This window comes from Tigriopus californicus, chromosome 6, assembly GCF_007210705.1.
Source record: "Tigriopus californicus strain San Diego chromosome 6, Tcal_SD_v2.1, whole genome shotgun sequence".
Lineage (NCBI taxonomy): Eukaryota > Metazoa > Arthropoda > Copepoda > Harpacticoida > Harpacticidae > Tigriopus > Tigriopus californicus.
In genome coordinates, this window is record NC_081445.1 from 4,510,165 (window position 1) to 4,526,711 (window position 16,547).

At 40.4% G+C, this 16,547-nt stretch overlaps 2 protein-coding genes across 7 annotated transcripts in view; one reads left to right on the forward strand and one right to left on the reverse strand.

Annotated features, from left to right (window-relative positions):
* The window catches only part of LOC131881897 (solute carrier family 2, facilitated glucose transporter member 1-like), a 21,626-nt gene extending 7,480 nt beyond the window's left edge, over positions 1 to 14,146 (forward strand). For 3 of the 5 annotated variants that reach the window (XM_059228888.1, XM_059228887.1, XM_059228890.1), the window contains 7 exons: positions 9,944 to 10,260; positions 10,939 to 11,128; positions 11,211 to 11,345; positions 11,676 to 11,942; positions 12,010 to 12,222; positions 12,925 to 13,128; positions 13,436 to 14,146. In XM_059228888.1, the coding sequence (XP_059084871.1) occupies positions 9,944 to 10,260; positions 10,939 to 11,128; positions 11,211 to 11,345; positions 11,676 to 11,942; positions 12,010 to 12,222; positions 12,925 to 13,128; positions 13,436 to 13,564 (1,455 nt within the window). In that variant the 3' untranslated portion in view covers positions 13,565 to 14,146. Of the gene's footprint in view, positions 1 to 3,548; positions 3,633 to 8,076; positions 8,232 to 9,943; positions 10,261 to 10,938; positions 11,129 to 11,210; positions 11,346 to 11,675; positions 11,943 to 12,009; positions 12,223 to 12,924; positions 13,129 to 13,435 lie in introns of those variants that run through there. The other 2 variants (XM_059228889.1, XM_059228891.1) reach the window with 2 other exon arrangements.
* On the reverse strand, positions 4,543 to 7,386 carry LOC131881898 (uncharacterized). Of its 2 annotated transcripts, none has more exons than XM_059228893.1 (4): positions 7,275 to 7,386; positions 6,983 to 7,131; positions 6,554 to 6,822; positions 4,543 to 4,857 (listed from the first exon to the last, which is right to left on the reverse strand). In XM_059228893.1, the coding sequence occupies exons 2-4, from the start codon at positions 7,101 to 7,103 to the stop codon at positions 4,687 to 4,689; spliced, it is 561 nt and encodes a 186-aa protein (XP_059084876.1). In that variant the 5' UTR covers positions 7,104 to 7,131; positions 7,275 to 7,386; the 3' UTR covers positions 4,543 to 4,686. The 2 variants fall into 2 exon arrangements, with proteins under 2 accessions (XP_059084876.1, XP_059084875.1); XM_059228892.1 differs by having other exon boundaries at positions 6,983 to 7,128; positions 7,275 to 7,352.
* Positions 14,147 to 16,547: the final 2,401 nt, after the last annotated feature.

Below are 16,547 nucleotides of genomic sequence, written 5' to 3' on the forward strand. Positions count from 1 at the left end.
CTTGAATCATCAAGTTATCATTGATCTGTCGAAAAATTTGCCTTTCGGGCCCTTCAAAACCAATTATTTTGCGCTTTTGAAAGCAAAAAAATAAAGTGTTATCGCCACGAGATCAAAGATGACATTTGTTTACACTTGTGAATCATCTCTCTCACTGAAGACTGCTATTTCATTCGGTATTGCCTTGCTTTGTAAAGAGGCCCCATTTTTCGAAAGATCCCTAACAAGAACGAATCTTACTTAGTACTAAAGAAACGGCACTCCAGAAGTGGTATAAAAGTCCACAAAAAGTAACTTTCTTAAACGATGTCTAATGCTCAAAGAGATGATATTGTATTCCATCTTTTTTATCACTCGTGAGTCTTCTGGATGCATGTGGAAACGTCGATCTTGTAAATAGTTGACTATTTCCGGGACGTGACGTTTCTACGCTGCCCGCTCTCGCGATAGCATGATGATACAGTGTCTAGATCTCTGCGAGTAAGAGTGAAATTTCACATCCGATTGCCACGATCCGTTCTGCTCTCGTATTCATAGAGCTAACGCTGACATAGTGATAGGAAGGAATCCTCGCCCTGTACGCTGTGGATCGTAAAGATAAGCCTCTCTAACCGCAATCAGTCGATGCGGTCGTCGTCTTCACTCTCATGACTCCCTGTCGCAGAGGGACGAACAATTACGCACGATGCAGCATGAGCCCTTGCTACGCTCATCCCCTCTGATCTCTTATACGGAACTCCGTTTGGCTTGGCTTCCGAATTATCTGTCCAATCTCTAATGCAATGACATATCGAACATCTAATTTCTCTCTCGTGCAATAGAGCCGCTCCTCCTGTCAGGATAGAGTCAAGCGTCGATAATTGGACGAAACATACGATGATATTCACTCTCGTCGCGCTGCAAACTTGAGGGAAACCTGTATTGCATTGCATCAGAGACTTGCTATTGTTGGTGTATTGTCAATGCCTCGATCGTGGTGAGATGATCAACAAGGCTGATGTGGTCTCGGTCTCGTGTGTTATAGTGATCTAAAATCCATGCTCTCCGTTCCAGTCCAGGAGTCCTGTGCCATTTCTTGATCCGTTATGCTGCAAAGACTTTATCGAGCGATCTAAGTATTTCCTGAATCGGAGAGGATAAAGTGATATCCACCTTGCAAACATCAGTCTATTGGCTTTGGGGGCTCAAAAACGGTTAGAGACCCACCAAAGCGACAATTCTATCGGTAGAGCAGTGACTGGAATGGTTTAGCGTGAGTTTAATTTCATTCAGATATGTCGTTTCTTTAACTTCAGGCAGCCCCATAAGCTTGTGAGCGGGGAATATCTTATTATGAGAACGATCGACAAACGGATAGCACATTTTTAATGAATAGTGATCAATTGATTATAGGCCCGTATAATCTTTCAAAATTTTATTGCCACCATACCAGTGTCGTTCAAGGAAACTAAAGTAAGTATGCTCTTTTCGTTTAAGGCATATCACAGGCTGATGGCTCTGTTAGTGGACTCCTCATAAGTCTAAATTGACGCAGGAGTAAGCCCATATTGACTTGTCAAAGTTCTGGCCTATTTCCAAAAATTCACAAATCGTAGAGTAAAGGATTGACAGGATCGTGGGAATGTACGCACCCTTCAAGGCTAGTCTGGAATGAGCACCCGATGAGGTTTCCGTGCATGCTTTTTGATACGTATTCCGAAATGTTCGAGCAAGCTAGAGCTGGACTAAGAGCGTTGACAAGACATTCGGAGGTGTGCTTTACAAAGCGGTTTTTAAATAGAGGCTATAGTTTTAAAGCCGAAACAAGCTAGCAAACAACATGAGCTATCCAAGCCTATTAGTGGAAATTTTGCAGCTTTCAAAGCTTCAATGTTGATTAAAGTGTCGCTTAATAATAGTTTCAAGTTCCAAGTTCGTAGTGCAATGGATTTGTTTCAAAGTGAACTGCTGTATTAGAAAGCGAATAATTCACTGCTGTGTGTTCACTCTCCTGGACGGTAGAAATTATTTGTCGCTGAAATTGAAATCGTATTTTATGCTGCTTCTATTGCGAGAGCTCAATTTCCAATGATTTATCGTCAGACCACCAAAAGGAAACTTATCTTGATTGGAATCTGAACATATTGTTTGTAATCCTCACTGACCAGTCCATTAAAGAATTATTCAAAACGGCCGATTTATCGTGTTGCTTCACGCTCCATATAGTACAATCTCATTTTGAGTTCCGCTTTCAAGGTCAAAAACCGAGATTCAAATTTTGCAGTCATAAAATCCTCACTTGAATGATAGACATACGTCTTGGAGCCTTTGCTTCAATTGCACAAATTTACAGTTTCATGTTTGAAAAATTCGCTCAACAGACATGGAATATCTGGCAATTGCCCAACATCGTCGAATGAGAGAAACTCACTTGTCAGCCACTTACTTATTCAGCCTAAGTCAGTTTCAGGGACTACCCCACGTGACCATTGGGAAGGTGGTAGCCATAGTTGGCGGTTTTGATTATTTACCTGTTACATCCATAGCCCCACTTGGTCGACAAGTTTGTGCGGGCCTCTTACATCTAAGTATCAGCCCTTAGTTCTCAGTTTCATATCGAGACTCCACTTTAGCCATGAAGAAGCCATACGAATCTCATATTCTCTTCAGATTAATACGACTTCTACCCTCTTTCCTTCGTCCGAATTGAGGGACATCTTGTATTTACCAGAGCCACGGTCGAACTATCTAACACACATATTCGCAGGGTACCATTGAACTAATCCATAGTGCGTTGTAATGAAATGCACGGCCTCTTGATAGACTTTCCGTGAACTCATACATCTCGTCCCGTCTTCTGTTCCTGAGCCAATGTCAACCTCCATACAAGCCGGATTGACCCTTCTCACGTTTGTTGGGAGTATTTCTGCCCAATGACACATAAATGCTCGTTTGTGTCAGAGCAGCATCCAGCCAGATATGAGAATACTACTAGTTCTTGGTCTATATTTCGTGTAAGCATCTCAAGTCGAGTAATCTGCATCTGCGTTCGGAGCCTGCTTTGTTACGTCAACATTAAGTCTATGAAATGCATAATCCACAATTCAGCGCTATTTTGTTTCTAAATCTGCATAATCAGTCAAGGAGCATTATTTATCATGTAATAGTAAGAGGCCAAAACTCGTACCGTTTGAATTCTCTTGTCGAGGCCGACTTCTTTGGAGTGTTAGGTCTCCCGACGTCAAGCAAGGAATAGGCAAGCCACTCACTGTCTCTGCCTTTGGGTACTGAGATCTTTTGTGGGTTCGTTAGAGTCGAGATATGTACGTATTCACTAGTGAACACTCCAAAGAAGAGCTCTTATGTAATCCAGAGAGAAATGTTGACATATGTGAATCTAAACATTACTTGGACAATAGAAATTTGTTGAAATGCACCCGAAGGCCCTGGCTATTGAACGAGAGAGTAGTTGTATTCCAGATTGTCAGCCAACAGAGCTCTTCATTTGCAACTCTCGCATCGCCCGAGCCAATTGGGATCGATTGATTTTGCTTGCTTGTTTCTTATTCTGGAGTGATCTTGTAGATGAGGCCAACTACTACCGTACATTATAAATAACGATTCCAATGGCTTCAAGAGGCTCTCCAGCAGATGTAAGTGCCTTAATGGGCTTATCAATCGCATTTCAAAAATGTCCCTTAATAGGCGGAAGCAAAACCTGATAAGTCTTGACTCTTGAGTCACTGACCGCGTTATTTGATTGATTAGACAAACGTAAACCCTAATGCGATTAGAAGAAGAATAATGATTTGCAAACCAAGCCCATTCACAACAGATCTTACGTAGGATATTCAACTTTCTTATCACTTTTTTGGTGTTTGGTCTGTCGCCTTCTCACGTTGATAGATTAGCAATAAATAAGGATGTTGATGCTGGGATTTGAAAGAGACTTCTGATAACCGCCAACGATAAAATTATCAAGCTTCCTAACTTCACCAAGGTAGACACGCTAAAGTTTGCCAATGAATTGAGCATTCTCCATATATACCTTGTCGTGGTTTTGACATTGCGTCGAACAACGGACGTAAGCCATCGAAAAAGAGATGGAACCAGGCGCCCACATGCGTGTATTGGTACGCAAAATCTTGAATCATCAAGTTATCATTGATCTGTCGAAAAATTTGCCTTTCGGGCCCTTCAAACCCAATTATTTGCGCTTTTGAAAGCCAAAAAATAAAGTGTTATCGCCACGAGATCAAAGATGACATTTGTTTACACTTGTGAATCATCTCTCTCACTGAAGACTGCTATTTCATTCGGTATTGCCTTGCTTTGTAAAGAGGCCCATTTTCGAAAGATCCCTAACAAAGAACGAATCTTACTTAGTACTAAAGAACGGACTCAGAAGTGGTATAAAAGTCCACAAAAAGTAACTTTCTTAAACGATGTCTAATGCTCAGAAGCCAGTGTGATTTATTAACTTTGTCAATGAATGTAGGAGTGGTGTTATTCTCACTTCGAAGTCGCACGCTTCAACTGTGCATAAATGAAGCAGATCCGGGTGAATTTAAGCATGCTTCAATTATATCGTGTCTGCGGTCTTAATCAAAACAAATCAACGTTCTCACTCCTCGTCATTGCCAGATTTTGTGGCCCTAAACTCAAATTCAATGTTGCCATTAGGCGCGGGGAATCGTGCGCCAGAAGTTAGAGTCCACAATAGATGACCTCGCCATCAGTTGTACCGGCATCATCCACGGTTTGACCCATCTCTTCAATATTCCTTACTATGAGTTTATCTTTCGAGCATTGGGCGGAACTGGGAACGTCAAAGTCGTTTTGATCAAGGATGAAATTGGGCTTGGTCCCAGTTGGAAACTGGAAGTAAATAAGCCAATTACATTATCCAGTTAGTTGACTTAGCATGTAATTTGAGATCTGAGCATCTGCATAAAAAAGGGATGAAGGAAAAAGGCAATTGATCTATTTTATTTTTTCCATAAAATGATAAGATCCTTTTTATTTTTCCTAGGCAATCAGCAATATTTTTTTCTTTGTTTGTTACGGAGTCAGATGGCAGCACCTCCCTCACTGGGCAGCCATTTGATGATGGTTTGCCAAAGAAGAGGTATTCCACTCTATTTTCCGAAATACCAATAAACCACATTGAAATTTTAGGCACAAATTTAGGCACAAAATCATGCTTAGGGTACTCGGGAGATGGGCTTAAGGTCATGTTGTAATCACATGCAAATGCACATTTTTTAACTTTTTTTCTGTATTTTGAATTGCAATTTATGTCAATTTGAATTGACCTGCTTTTACAGCCTTGTTCATAATATCATTTTGAAACGAGCCACCTTAAACGAAAAAAATAATAATAAAAAATGTATTGCCTTCCACGAAAGAGATCTGTGTACCTTATATGATTGCCTTATTTCGAAAATTGGCTCCGAGTTGCTTTGACCGAGAGCAAGTTGATGTGGTGGAGAGTCCGCTCACAGTCCTTATTTCTAGAGTTTCGTGACCTGACCTACGCGTAAAAAGTCAGCTTTCGTAAAGACAGCACATTTCCTGATTTGAAGAAATTCCTACCGTTATGACAATATTTTCGCATTTCGATCAAAACTGATAGACTTTCATTTCAGACCAAGTAGGGTTAGAGAAAAGGAGGTCTTATAAAAATTTCACTCTGCCAATTTCAATGGTTTGATGTCATTTGTTATGATCAACAGCTGAACTATTTATCGCCTTGATTCAGATGGAATACCCTCCCTCATCTTGGTCCCATGAAATGTGAAAAGGTGACGATTCTTTTTCATAGATCTTTATTAGCGACCTTACCTACTTTGCTAAAAACTAACAGGCATTTCATTTTTGATTCAAGTTAAGGAACTACCTGAGCCCAGTTTTTTTAAGGCCAAGGAGTGAATCTTAGATCGAGAAAAGATCCAACTTATCCAGCATACTGCGACATTTTCCAGATCTAAGATTCACTCTTGACTTTATAAAGCCGGGCTCAGGTCTACGTTACTTTTTTGTTCTGCTAATTAAAACTAACAACATTGATTGGTAATTCACAATGTGACTATTTCAAACTTTAAAAGCACGAATACAGTATGTATCAGCTGTCACATCTGGAGGCCCAACATCTTCTGATTTAGTTTTTGTTTTCCCTCTAATAAATCTGAAAATGATTGCTCAGTGAATGTGAAAATAAATTTCCATCTTCAGGTTTGCATTTTTTTTTCAAGTCATTTGTTATATTGGTTTGTTATGGCGATTGATATGGGCCAAGTGTAGAAAGTGCGATTTATCGTGAATTTCCGCAATTTTTGGCCAAAAGTCACAAATTAACCATTTCTTCCTATTAGTTGGTGCTAATTTAGCCAATATCGTTTCTCAAGTAATGGATTCGTGATTAAAGGAGTTAAACTCTTTACTTAACAATGCCCACTTCTCGGAGTAGGTTTAGGTAAAAGGGAATTGCAAATTCCAATTTGCGCTTGCAATGAATGATAAGGTAGATCAAGAGGCACCTCGACACTTATTTCTAAATGCCAACTCAACTTACTGAAATCACAGTGGAACATTTGTAAGCCACCCGTTTGGGGCTGCTGTTGTAGTTGTTGGGGTAATTGGGTGTCATGAATTCATAACAACCTGATGCGTCGGTTATGATTAGATTGACAATTTGCATGAATGGAGAGTTCCTCTTTCGGCATTCACTTCCATCGGCACTTGGCGGCAGACTTCGGATCCCTCCAGGTTGATCGGAGGAAGTCTGGTCCAACTCTTTGGACAACAATCGCTCCAAATGAAATTTGGGTAGAGTGGAACGAGCTAGGAAGTAAAATGAGATCTGCGTTACGTTGCAATCAAGAATCATCCCAGAGGTCAAGATTATTCGCAATATTTGGGGTCCAAAAGAAACTAGAACATAGAACCTTCCCTCTGAAACGGAACCAACTGAATGAGCGATAATGCTAAGAAATAGACATACCCATACTTGAGCCAACAGTCTGGTTGTGGTGGAATTTAGGATCCACGTGAAAAACACCTCCATTAGCGGATAGCAGGAACGTGCTCCCAAATAACATCGACCACATTATAAAATGTTGCATCTTAACTGAAGCAAACTGAAGCGACCTGCTGGGTTCGAGATGAAACCAGGTTCAATTTAGCGCAAGTTTACAGAATGCACTATTTGCATCACCAAGCCACTATTGCTTTCTAATAGTGTTGTTCTCATTCAAATTTTGGAATTACAAACAACTCCCTAGTTGATCACTTACCTTCCTCAAGGACAATTCTATGAATGGTTCCTCTTCTGTTGCGCGTTGAATCCGAAATGTGTGGTGCCTGTTACTAAAACATTGCCTTAAATATCTTCAGTTTAAGTGCGTTCCTAAAAGCGACCTAATATTAGAGCCGTTTATCAAGCATATGCAATGACATTGCTAATTGAACAATGACTTTTTTATTATTATATGGAAAAATGTTACCTGAGTGGTTCTTCGTAACAATCAGGGAGATGGAAAATCGGGCAGGACCCTTATTACTTATCATGCCCAGAGTTGTTTACAATTTGGTTCCAATCCTAGATTATTTTCAACCCTGATGTGTAAGTTTCGACCAAAGTCCCAAGGGAGGTCAAAAAAAGGCGACATTGCATGTTAATTTGATTTTTATTGAACCGGAAAGTCAAGACCCCGACAGATAGAGAATTTGTTCTCTTAGCTAGATGAAGGTTGGAAAATACATGTTAGGGAACGATCTTCTGGGAGGTCACCGTGTCCTTTCCCCACAGACGATAAGACCGAATCTGAAACGTGGACTTGAATCACGCAATATGTCCTTCATTCCATCCATTCCCAACCCTTCTATCTTGTGATCAGAAAATCATCAGAGGCTGATTCCCTCTTTGAATTGACTCGGGAAGGTTTCATGGGACATATCTTAGGGCAGCACAATCGACGCTCTGTCATCAAAAATCATGCTAATCCAATGTCTGTTCTTGAGGTGAACGAGGTCACTCGTGCATTGTCCGGAATGAAGTCAGTCAATTCTTCACGTGCTTTCTCATATCCCAGAAATCTGTCTGTACATTCCCTGAAAGGTTGCCAGATCTGCAGAGGAACTTGAAGTGAAAGCAGCTCGTGTTGACACTCTCCATCCTGACATCTTGAAATAATTAGACTCACGCAATCTCGTAGCGTATGTTTTAAGTGGGAAAAGCCATGGGAACGCAGGTAAATCATGGATTCTAGATCCGGATCAAACGATGTGACTGATAATGAGCCAGAAATGATTCACTGATCTACAAAAGTAGGACTCAGGTTTTTCCCTCTCAAATGTTTTGGCGAACAAAGTAGATTATTCAAATTCAGATCCAATAATTTAGGTACTTTTGCTTGGTTCGAAGGCTGAACTTGGTTTATTGTTGGCATCAATCAAGCCATCGAAATGAGATCAAAAATACAGTGTGCAAAAAGTTGCAAAAAGCTACAAAGATTGATGAAAAAGTGAAAGAGATCTTAGTTTCGTTCAAGAACAAAGTAGAGAGTAAAAATAAGTGTTTTTTCATAATCTAGATCAAAGATCACCTTGAACATCCTCAATCCATTTTCTTTACCATACACTCCAAAAAGAATGTATTACACAAAAACGGTCAGATTACACGTGTTCCGCTTCAAAATATCAAGCCCCATTTTCTGCTGTTGTGTGTGTGTGTGTTTGGGGGGGGGGTCAAATGTTAAGTTGGTCCAGAAGGAGTCATGGAAAAAGTACAGAAAACAACGACGAATGCGGATATGAGTCAAAAAAAGGAGTTGATCCCTTTCCCGAAAATAAAGTTTTTAAGAGGTGGGGGAAACCGAATTTGACAAAACCCAACCCTCTGATATTGAATTCAGAGAATGGTCGCAAATCGTCATAAAAAGGAATTCAAGCCTCCGTTTCGTTGTGTCCTTATCTACTTTTAGACATCGGTGTTTATGCCACTTGTAATTGTTAAAGTGAGACTTAAAGAAGAGTTAATGCTTCATTTCCAAACCATTTACAAATGTCTTTGCATGTAGTATGCTTAAAGCCATGAATTTGGTTGATGACGTCAAACACAAGTGTCTATTTTACCATCAAATGTAGGTATGTTCTTGGAATTGATCATTTCTCGATCCGCTAATAAAAAAAAAAAATTCAAATTAGCTTTCCCATGAAATATTAAGTTTTAGATTTGTGAGTCATTTTTAGGATAGCATCGCAGCTGTTGCGTCATGTGTGATTTCGTTTACTTTTCGCTTTTTTGTCGAACCGCCATTGATGCCTTTTTAACACCCTCGAGGTCAAGGTGCACAAAAAGCCCGTGACCTCGTACAAGGAATACATTGTCAATCAAACAAACGCTCGATTTTCCTGACGAAATTGACCACCAAGGCTCGTGTTAGTGGGAATAGTGCATTCTTAAGTGATGAACCTGCAATTGAGCGACAAATGAAACGTACATGGAACATCATCAAATCATGAACTCATTTTGTTCCTCCCCTCTTCATGATTGTTTGTATGGGCTTGCATGCAAGGGTTCACCATGTTAAGTTTAAGTGTACTCTTAAGCACGAGTTATTTCTTTTGATGTGAAGTGATGAGCTTATCTTTTAAACATTTGCGATCAAGACAGTAGCCGGTAAAAGTTTTGTTACAGTTAAAGAGTCCAAAGATAACTTGAACACATATTTGCAGGCAGGGTATAAAAATTACATTTGCCTCATTTCAAAGCGACCCTCACGAAGGTTTCCATGCAACAAATATTTGAAATGCCCAATCAGTAAATAGATTACAAAAATATGAATACATGGCCACGGTCATGGCAACTAGTATATTCAGAAGATTGGCCTAGTAAATACAAATGTGAAAGCATGGATGAATTTTCTGTTAATAAATCCCATTTCTTTCGTTACATTTTCAGGGTTTGAATGGGCGTTTGGCCTTCGCCATCGCGGCTGGAGCCTTTGGCTCGGCCTTTCAGCATGGCTACAACACAGGCGTTCTTAACGCTCCACAGGCCCTCATCATGGCATGGGTCCAGAAATGCGAAAACCCCAACGCCACCCTGCCCATAACACGCCCACCTTTCGAAATCACAGACGGTGAACCGGGCGAAGTCTTATGCGAAATGTCGGAAACCGAAGTCACCCTCATCTGGGCTTGGATCGTGGCCATCTTTTGCGTGGGAGGCATGATCGGTGGTTCTATTGTGGGCGTGGTGGCCGGACGCTTGGGAAGGTATCGATCTCTCTGCACCCTTTGCTCATATACTCGGTGATGCAAAAATATTACTGACAATCCCAGCTGGCTCTTGAAATTATCGTGAAACATGACCCACAGCTCAAATTTTGCTCAGGAAACAGCATTTCTTTTTTATTTTTCTTCAACATCTACAGAGAATCAAAACCACGTGAACGAACTCTAGATTGTTATGCTCGTGACAAATGTAAGCTTCAGAGATGATAAACACAGTTTTGTTGGAATCGAGCTGAACCATAACTTTTCTGAGATGGAATTGATTCTGATAGAATTCACTTTTTACCGATTGGGAACGGTATCAATTGTCTTTGGTTTCCCATTTTCTTGTTATTCCACCTCCATCAAATCAGTAGTTATTGACATCCAGACTCTATTCATTGGAAGAAGTTTTGAAGAATAGCTTGATTGTTACTTGATCAAACACTGGCAAAACAATCAGTAATGTAATTCAATTCTAAAGGAGGTAACCCCTGAAGCTTTGGCGTGGAATCTTGACGATTTCAACAGAGTGTTTTCCTCATGAACGAGCACTTGGGCATGCATGATCCATCCAAACGTTCGCTACCTGGTTTTTTTGCCATACTTTCTTTGTCCTTGGATGGCGTTCCACCTTCTTGGAGTGTGACCTCCGATTGATAAATGACATGATCTTTGCAGAAAGGGTGGACTTCTACTTAACAATGTCCTCGTTTTATTGGCCGGTCTCTCCATGATCTCAGCCAAATACCTGAACTCCTACGAGCTGATCATCATTGGACGATTCTTGATCGGTGTCAATTCGGGATTGAACGCTGGTTTAGCTCCGATGTATTTGTCGGAAATTTCCCCAACATCCCTTCGAGGAGCTGTGAGTTTGCCAACAACCACTTACAGATGGAGAGCTCTTTAAATGTGCATGCTTATCTATATGAGATTACATCTCTTTCAAGGTGGGAACGGTATATCAACTCATCATTACAATCTCCATTTTGCTCTCTCAAGTTTTGGGCATGAAGAACATCCTAGGAAACGAAGCCGGATGGCCTTGGCTTTTGGGATTGACGGTTGTTCCAGGCATCCTTCAGGTATTGAATAAGTTAGCTTGATGATCAGATTCCCAGAGATGTCAAATACTGATGGACTAAATAGATCCGTCAAATAATTTCCGGCGAACAAACGTGGGCGACCAAAATGTCATTATTGATGGTTGTCATGGAACCTGGTCTCTTTGAATTTATCCGTGTTGGTACGATTGAAACTTTGGGAATGCCAGCTATGCAACAAGATTCTATAAGGGGTGGCAAAGCTTTACAAGAAACTCTTTTGACCTTGCCACCAGTACCTAGTCATTATTTCACAATGAACGAATTCCGGTTGAAATCATATTAGAGCTAAATTTTTTTTCTTGGACATAGGTCATCTTTTTGCCCTTCTGTCCGGAATCGCCCAAGTTCTTGCTTTTGGACCGAGACGATCAGGAGCGCTCCAATTCGGCTCTAACTTGGCTCCGTGGCCGAATTGACGTTCACGAAGAGATGGATGAGATGAGAGTCGAGCAAGAGAGCATGAAGCTAGTCCCCAAAGTTACCCTTCTGGAGATGGTAAAGAACAGCTCGCTCCGGCAACCTCTGATCATTGCTGTCATGATGATGTTGGCCCAACAGCTCTCCGGAATCAACGCCGTGAGTGACGCATGGATTTGAAGCATTTTTATCCATGATTTGGCCTGAAGACATCTCTTTGTTCCAGGCTATCTTCTTCTCCACATCGATTTTCTTGTCGGCTGGTTTGGATGAGTCCGCTTCGCAATCCGCTACTTTGGCCATGGGTGGGATGAATGTGGCCATGACGGTGATATCCTTGATCATGATTGAAAAGGCTGGACGAAAGACATTGATGATCACCGGATTGTGTGTGATGTTCATCACGACAACCCTCTTGTTGATTTGTCTGGTCGTTGCTGTAAGATCAATAGTTCAGTTGATCCGTTTACAAATTGAAAGTCATTCGTTTTCTGCACTGGGTTTTGGGATCTCGATGAGTATTATGAAATTCTTTCAGGAGGGAGAAAAAACTGTTTTGGGAGTAGAAATCAAACATCCCATACTGTCTATAACTCACGTCATTAGACTTATAGTATGATCACAGATTGGATTTGCTTATCTAATGTCAGTAACTCTACTTTCTCGGGCTCTTTCATTGTTTAATTTGCTTCCCTCCAATATTGGTAGGGAATACGTAGGCCTTGTTGATCCGGTAGCATCTTTCAAGTCAGACTTGGACAAATTCTTAGATAGCATTCCAGATCAACCCTACATTCAAGGACTAGCTCGGTCTGCCAACTCAAATTCGTTGGTAGACCAAATATCATATTAAGATTGAAAGGTAATAAATGGACGAATCATAACCTCCCATTTTGACTGTACTGGGGCTTACATTCCCTGTATTGGTTAGAAAAGCCCGAGAAAAATCAAATCCCCTCAAACTATATTGTTGTGTAGCGTATATTATTGTAAATTACAATTGTGCTTTCAAGTTTTTGTTGGAGGCGATAAAAAGGGGCACGTGAAGGAAACCACCACGAGCAAAGGCACCAAATAAGTCGCCCTCTCTCTCACGAATTTCTAACCTTGACTGAAGTTCATGGTTTATGTTTGCTTGCAGAAATCTGTCCCATGGCTCTCGTACGTGTCCATTGTCATGGTGATTGGGTTCGTGGTAGGCTTTGCCACTGGCCCGGGATCCATCCCGTGGTTCTTCGTCACCGAGCTTTTCAACCAATCCGGGCGACCCATTGCCACTTCCATTGCTGTGGCGGTCAATTGGTCGGCCAACTTCTTGGTTGGCTTGGGATTCGCACCCTTACAGGTGAGAGATCCATCGATCGATATCAAAGGTGGTCCAAATGTGCTGTTAGGATTTGGAAATTTTGCAGCACAAATCCGTATCTTGTAGGGATCGTCAGACAAAATGAGATTTTGCCAATTTCATTTGGCAAACCAGAAGAAGTTCTGGGAACATACCCAAATTCATTTGGCGAGCCTTGAGCTCGTGAAGCGCTTCTGGGTCGTCTTTTGGAGGATTTGATTGGAAAAAAGACATGCAATACCATTTTTGACGGCATTAACAAGTTTTGAGACACATGTACGAGTCCAAAATGAATTTTTCTTTCCAGCTGGCCATTGGACCCTACGTATTCATCATCTTTATCATCATCCAATTCTTCTTCATCGCGTACGTGTGGTTTAAGGTGCCCGAAACAAAGAACCGAACCATCGAGGAAATCACGGCCCTTTTCCGATAGAATCTCCCATCGACTTACACTCAAACCTGCATAAATACACGACAACAGTTCTAGCGCGATGATTTCTAGTGTAATAACTACCACCACCACCATTACAACTATTACTACTACTACTACAACTATTAGTACTACCACCAGTACATTCAACAACAAACTGCTATTACTACTCCTATTGCTACTTGTTGTAAGAGGGAAGGATATAACAACTACTCATTATTTCTGTTCGAGCTCGTGGCCCCGATTATGAGTCTCCACATCCAATCCTTTCAAGCGTGCGTGGTTTATGTACATAATGCTTGAGATCCACCACACCTTGACCGAGATTCCATATTGTTTTGCATTTGGAATGAGATCCCTTTACTTAATGTCAACATCCGATCTAATCGAAAGTAACAATTGATCAAAAAGAGTTATCCCTAAGGAATTCAATAGTGCTACCTACCTTACTATCTACCTACAGTAAACCCTACTCCCAGTTCATGATGTAAAAGTGTTTACAGATGCAGATTGTTTGACGCGATTTTATCCATCGATGTAAGCTTGGAAAGAGCTTCCCAGATTGAAATATAGATGTCTTTGTAACGTCACGGCCTCAAATTTGTTCCTCCTTGCTATGAACTGGCCTGAACACCTTGAGAGGATTTGAGTTGCCTATAGGTATGCATTATGGTTTTAAAAGCCAGCTTCAGGGTGGTCTTTGCGGTCGGAAATGGCATTGTGTTTGGTTTGGGCGGGCTTGGGTTTTGCCTGTGGTCTTTGTGTCCTGTACTTAGATACCTCTTCTAAGTTCCAAGACCAGGTTGGCTTTAGGTTTACCTACCTTCCTCTGCGGTTGGCCATGGATTCGAGGATTTTCATACACGTGAGGAGGTTATTATTGGCTCAACAAGGCGAATTAGTAGAGGCTCAGTTTTTGCCTTGATTGCAAAATATCTGAACAAAACATAGATAGAAAATCTTATCCTTGTTTCAGCAGCATTTTGCAACATTAAATTAGTATATTTTAGCTCGCTTTAGCACATTGCTTCAAATGATTCAAAGAGGCACCACCATCATCTGCTGTTACCTGATTTTATATCTGAACATACAAGGTGCTCTCTGAATCAAAATGCATTTTCTACATAGTTTTTCACACATTTGGTTGCCAAAATAGTTTACCACGGCCCCTTGTGAGCAATTGTTCCAAAACTTAAATTATGTGGCAATTACCAAAGGATAAAGCTATTTCCACTCCATCCAAAGTTGTTGGCACAACCTTTACTAAATTAAGCATACCTGGCATGTTTGACTTTGTTATTGATCTCACAAAGAAGGAGAAGGACGAAAAAATAAGGAACCTTTGGACTGGATAGAGTTCTGCATTGGATCCGATAGGATCTTGCAAACCAATCCAAACTGAATTTTTATAATCCACATCTGACCCAAAAAAATTTGCTCCATGCAATCCAAATCTCAAAAAGATCTCTTAATCCCATTCAAATTCAATATTTTTTCTTTATCAGCCAAGCGGTTTATGAGGCAGGGTAAACAAGTCAAGAATCTACCCTCTGAGAGTTGTGAGTTTAAACCAAGGTGTCAGAAATTAACTTTTTAAAAAGACCTATTGCACCTGAGCATTCTAAAAAGCAGTACAAAACGGCAAGAAGCAATCTTCTATCCAGATGTTGTGGGTTCAAACCTTAGTGTTGGAAATCAGCCTTTAAAGAGATTAAAAGAGAGGTCGCTGCTTTGACTCTCCTCCTTAGCTTTTCTCTATGGATACACTTTTAGATGCTAACCACAAATGCACATGGAGAACAAAACTGATATGGATGTAAAAGTGCCTATTGAAATAAATTGGATAAAGTGATGTTTAGACGACTTTGCTTGTCAAGCAATGCTTGATCATCCGACCTTAGCACCCACCAATAAAAAAGTCTGATTTCCCCCCAAAACAAGGTGGCATCAGTCCAACTTATTAAAACTTCGAATTAGGTCAAAACCCAAATGGATCCAATAGAAAACGATTGTGTATCCCACAATACGAATCCAAATCAAAATGGGCAACCCAATTTGAATTTGAAAATTCCTGCTCAATCCAATCCAAAATTGAATTAAAAGAATGAACTAGATTTGGATCATATTGGATCCAATGCAGAACTCAACTTTGGACGCCCTCCATTGTAATAATTCCTAAAGATTGGTGCAATTCTAAACACTGTCAATTAAGCACAGTTAAGACAGGATCAGAGGCAGCATTTCATGTCAACAATTTATGCTTGTTGTTCAAATTTTGATTAAAATCCCTGGAGTAAAGAGGAGTCGTAAAAATTGTGATAGCAGCATTTCCAAATATTCTTTAAAAGTCCCAAGTTTCTGTAGTTATGTTCCAGATCCATTAAGCTATCTTTTCTGCCACTGAAAATTCCTCTTTTTTTATGTGAAAAACTACATTTAGTGTTTGTGACACTTTTGCAGTTTTTGTTATCAGCACTTCACTTTTTTCCAAATTAGGCATGAAATTTTAGATTTAAAGACAATTATTTCGGTTCCTATGTTTTAGATATAATGTACCATTAATCAGTATCATAAAGTGCTTCATTAAAACTTGTTCCTGGCAGACATCATTAGAATGGCGTGGTAAGTATACCTCCTCAAGCCTTACTATCATAATATAGTTGCCCTGGTATTTGAAGTCCAAGTGCTGCAGAACCAGTGAGCCCATTGAATGCTAGATCCATTGTTTTAGCCATCTAAAAAAAACTTAAATTTAAATGAAATGCCATTTTGAGAGCTACTTTTGGAAATTACTGCATCTCTGTTCTGCATTGTTTGGAGCCATTGCCCACATCATTTGACATCTGGCAATTAACCAGGTGGGCAGTATTTGATGCCTTGCACTCCACCTCTAGCATTTTTGCATGCAGCATTGTTGACCCTGTCAAAAGCATTTCAAGCACAGGACCATTTCAACAATGACTCAGTTGACAGCTCTCCAAGAAAA

What these genes read in the sequence shown, in the direction of transcription:
- LOC131881898 (XM_059228893.1), bottom strand. Translation starts at nt 7,103, where the DNA reads ATGCAACATTTTATAATGTGGTCGATGTTATTTGGGAGCACGTTCCTG. An exon ending in GACTGTTGGCTCAAGTATGG is followed by an intron (nt 6,823 to 6,982) that starts GTATGTCTATTT and finishes TTTACTTCCTAG; the next exon opens with CTCGTTCCACTCTACCCAAA. An exon ending in AATGTTCCACTGTGATTTCA is followed by an intron (nt 4,858 to 6,553) that starts GTAAGTTGAGTT and finishes ATTTACTTCCAG; the next exon opens with TTTCCAACTGGGACCAAGCC.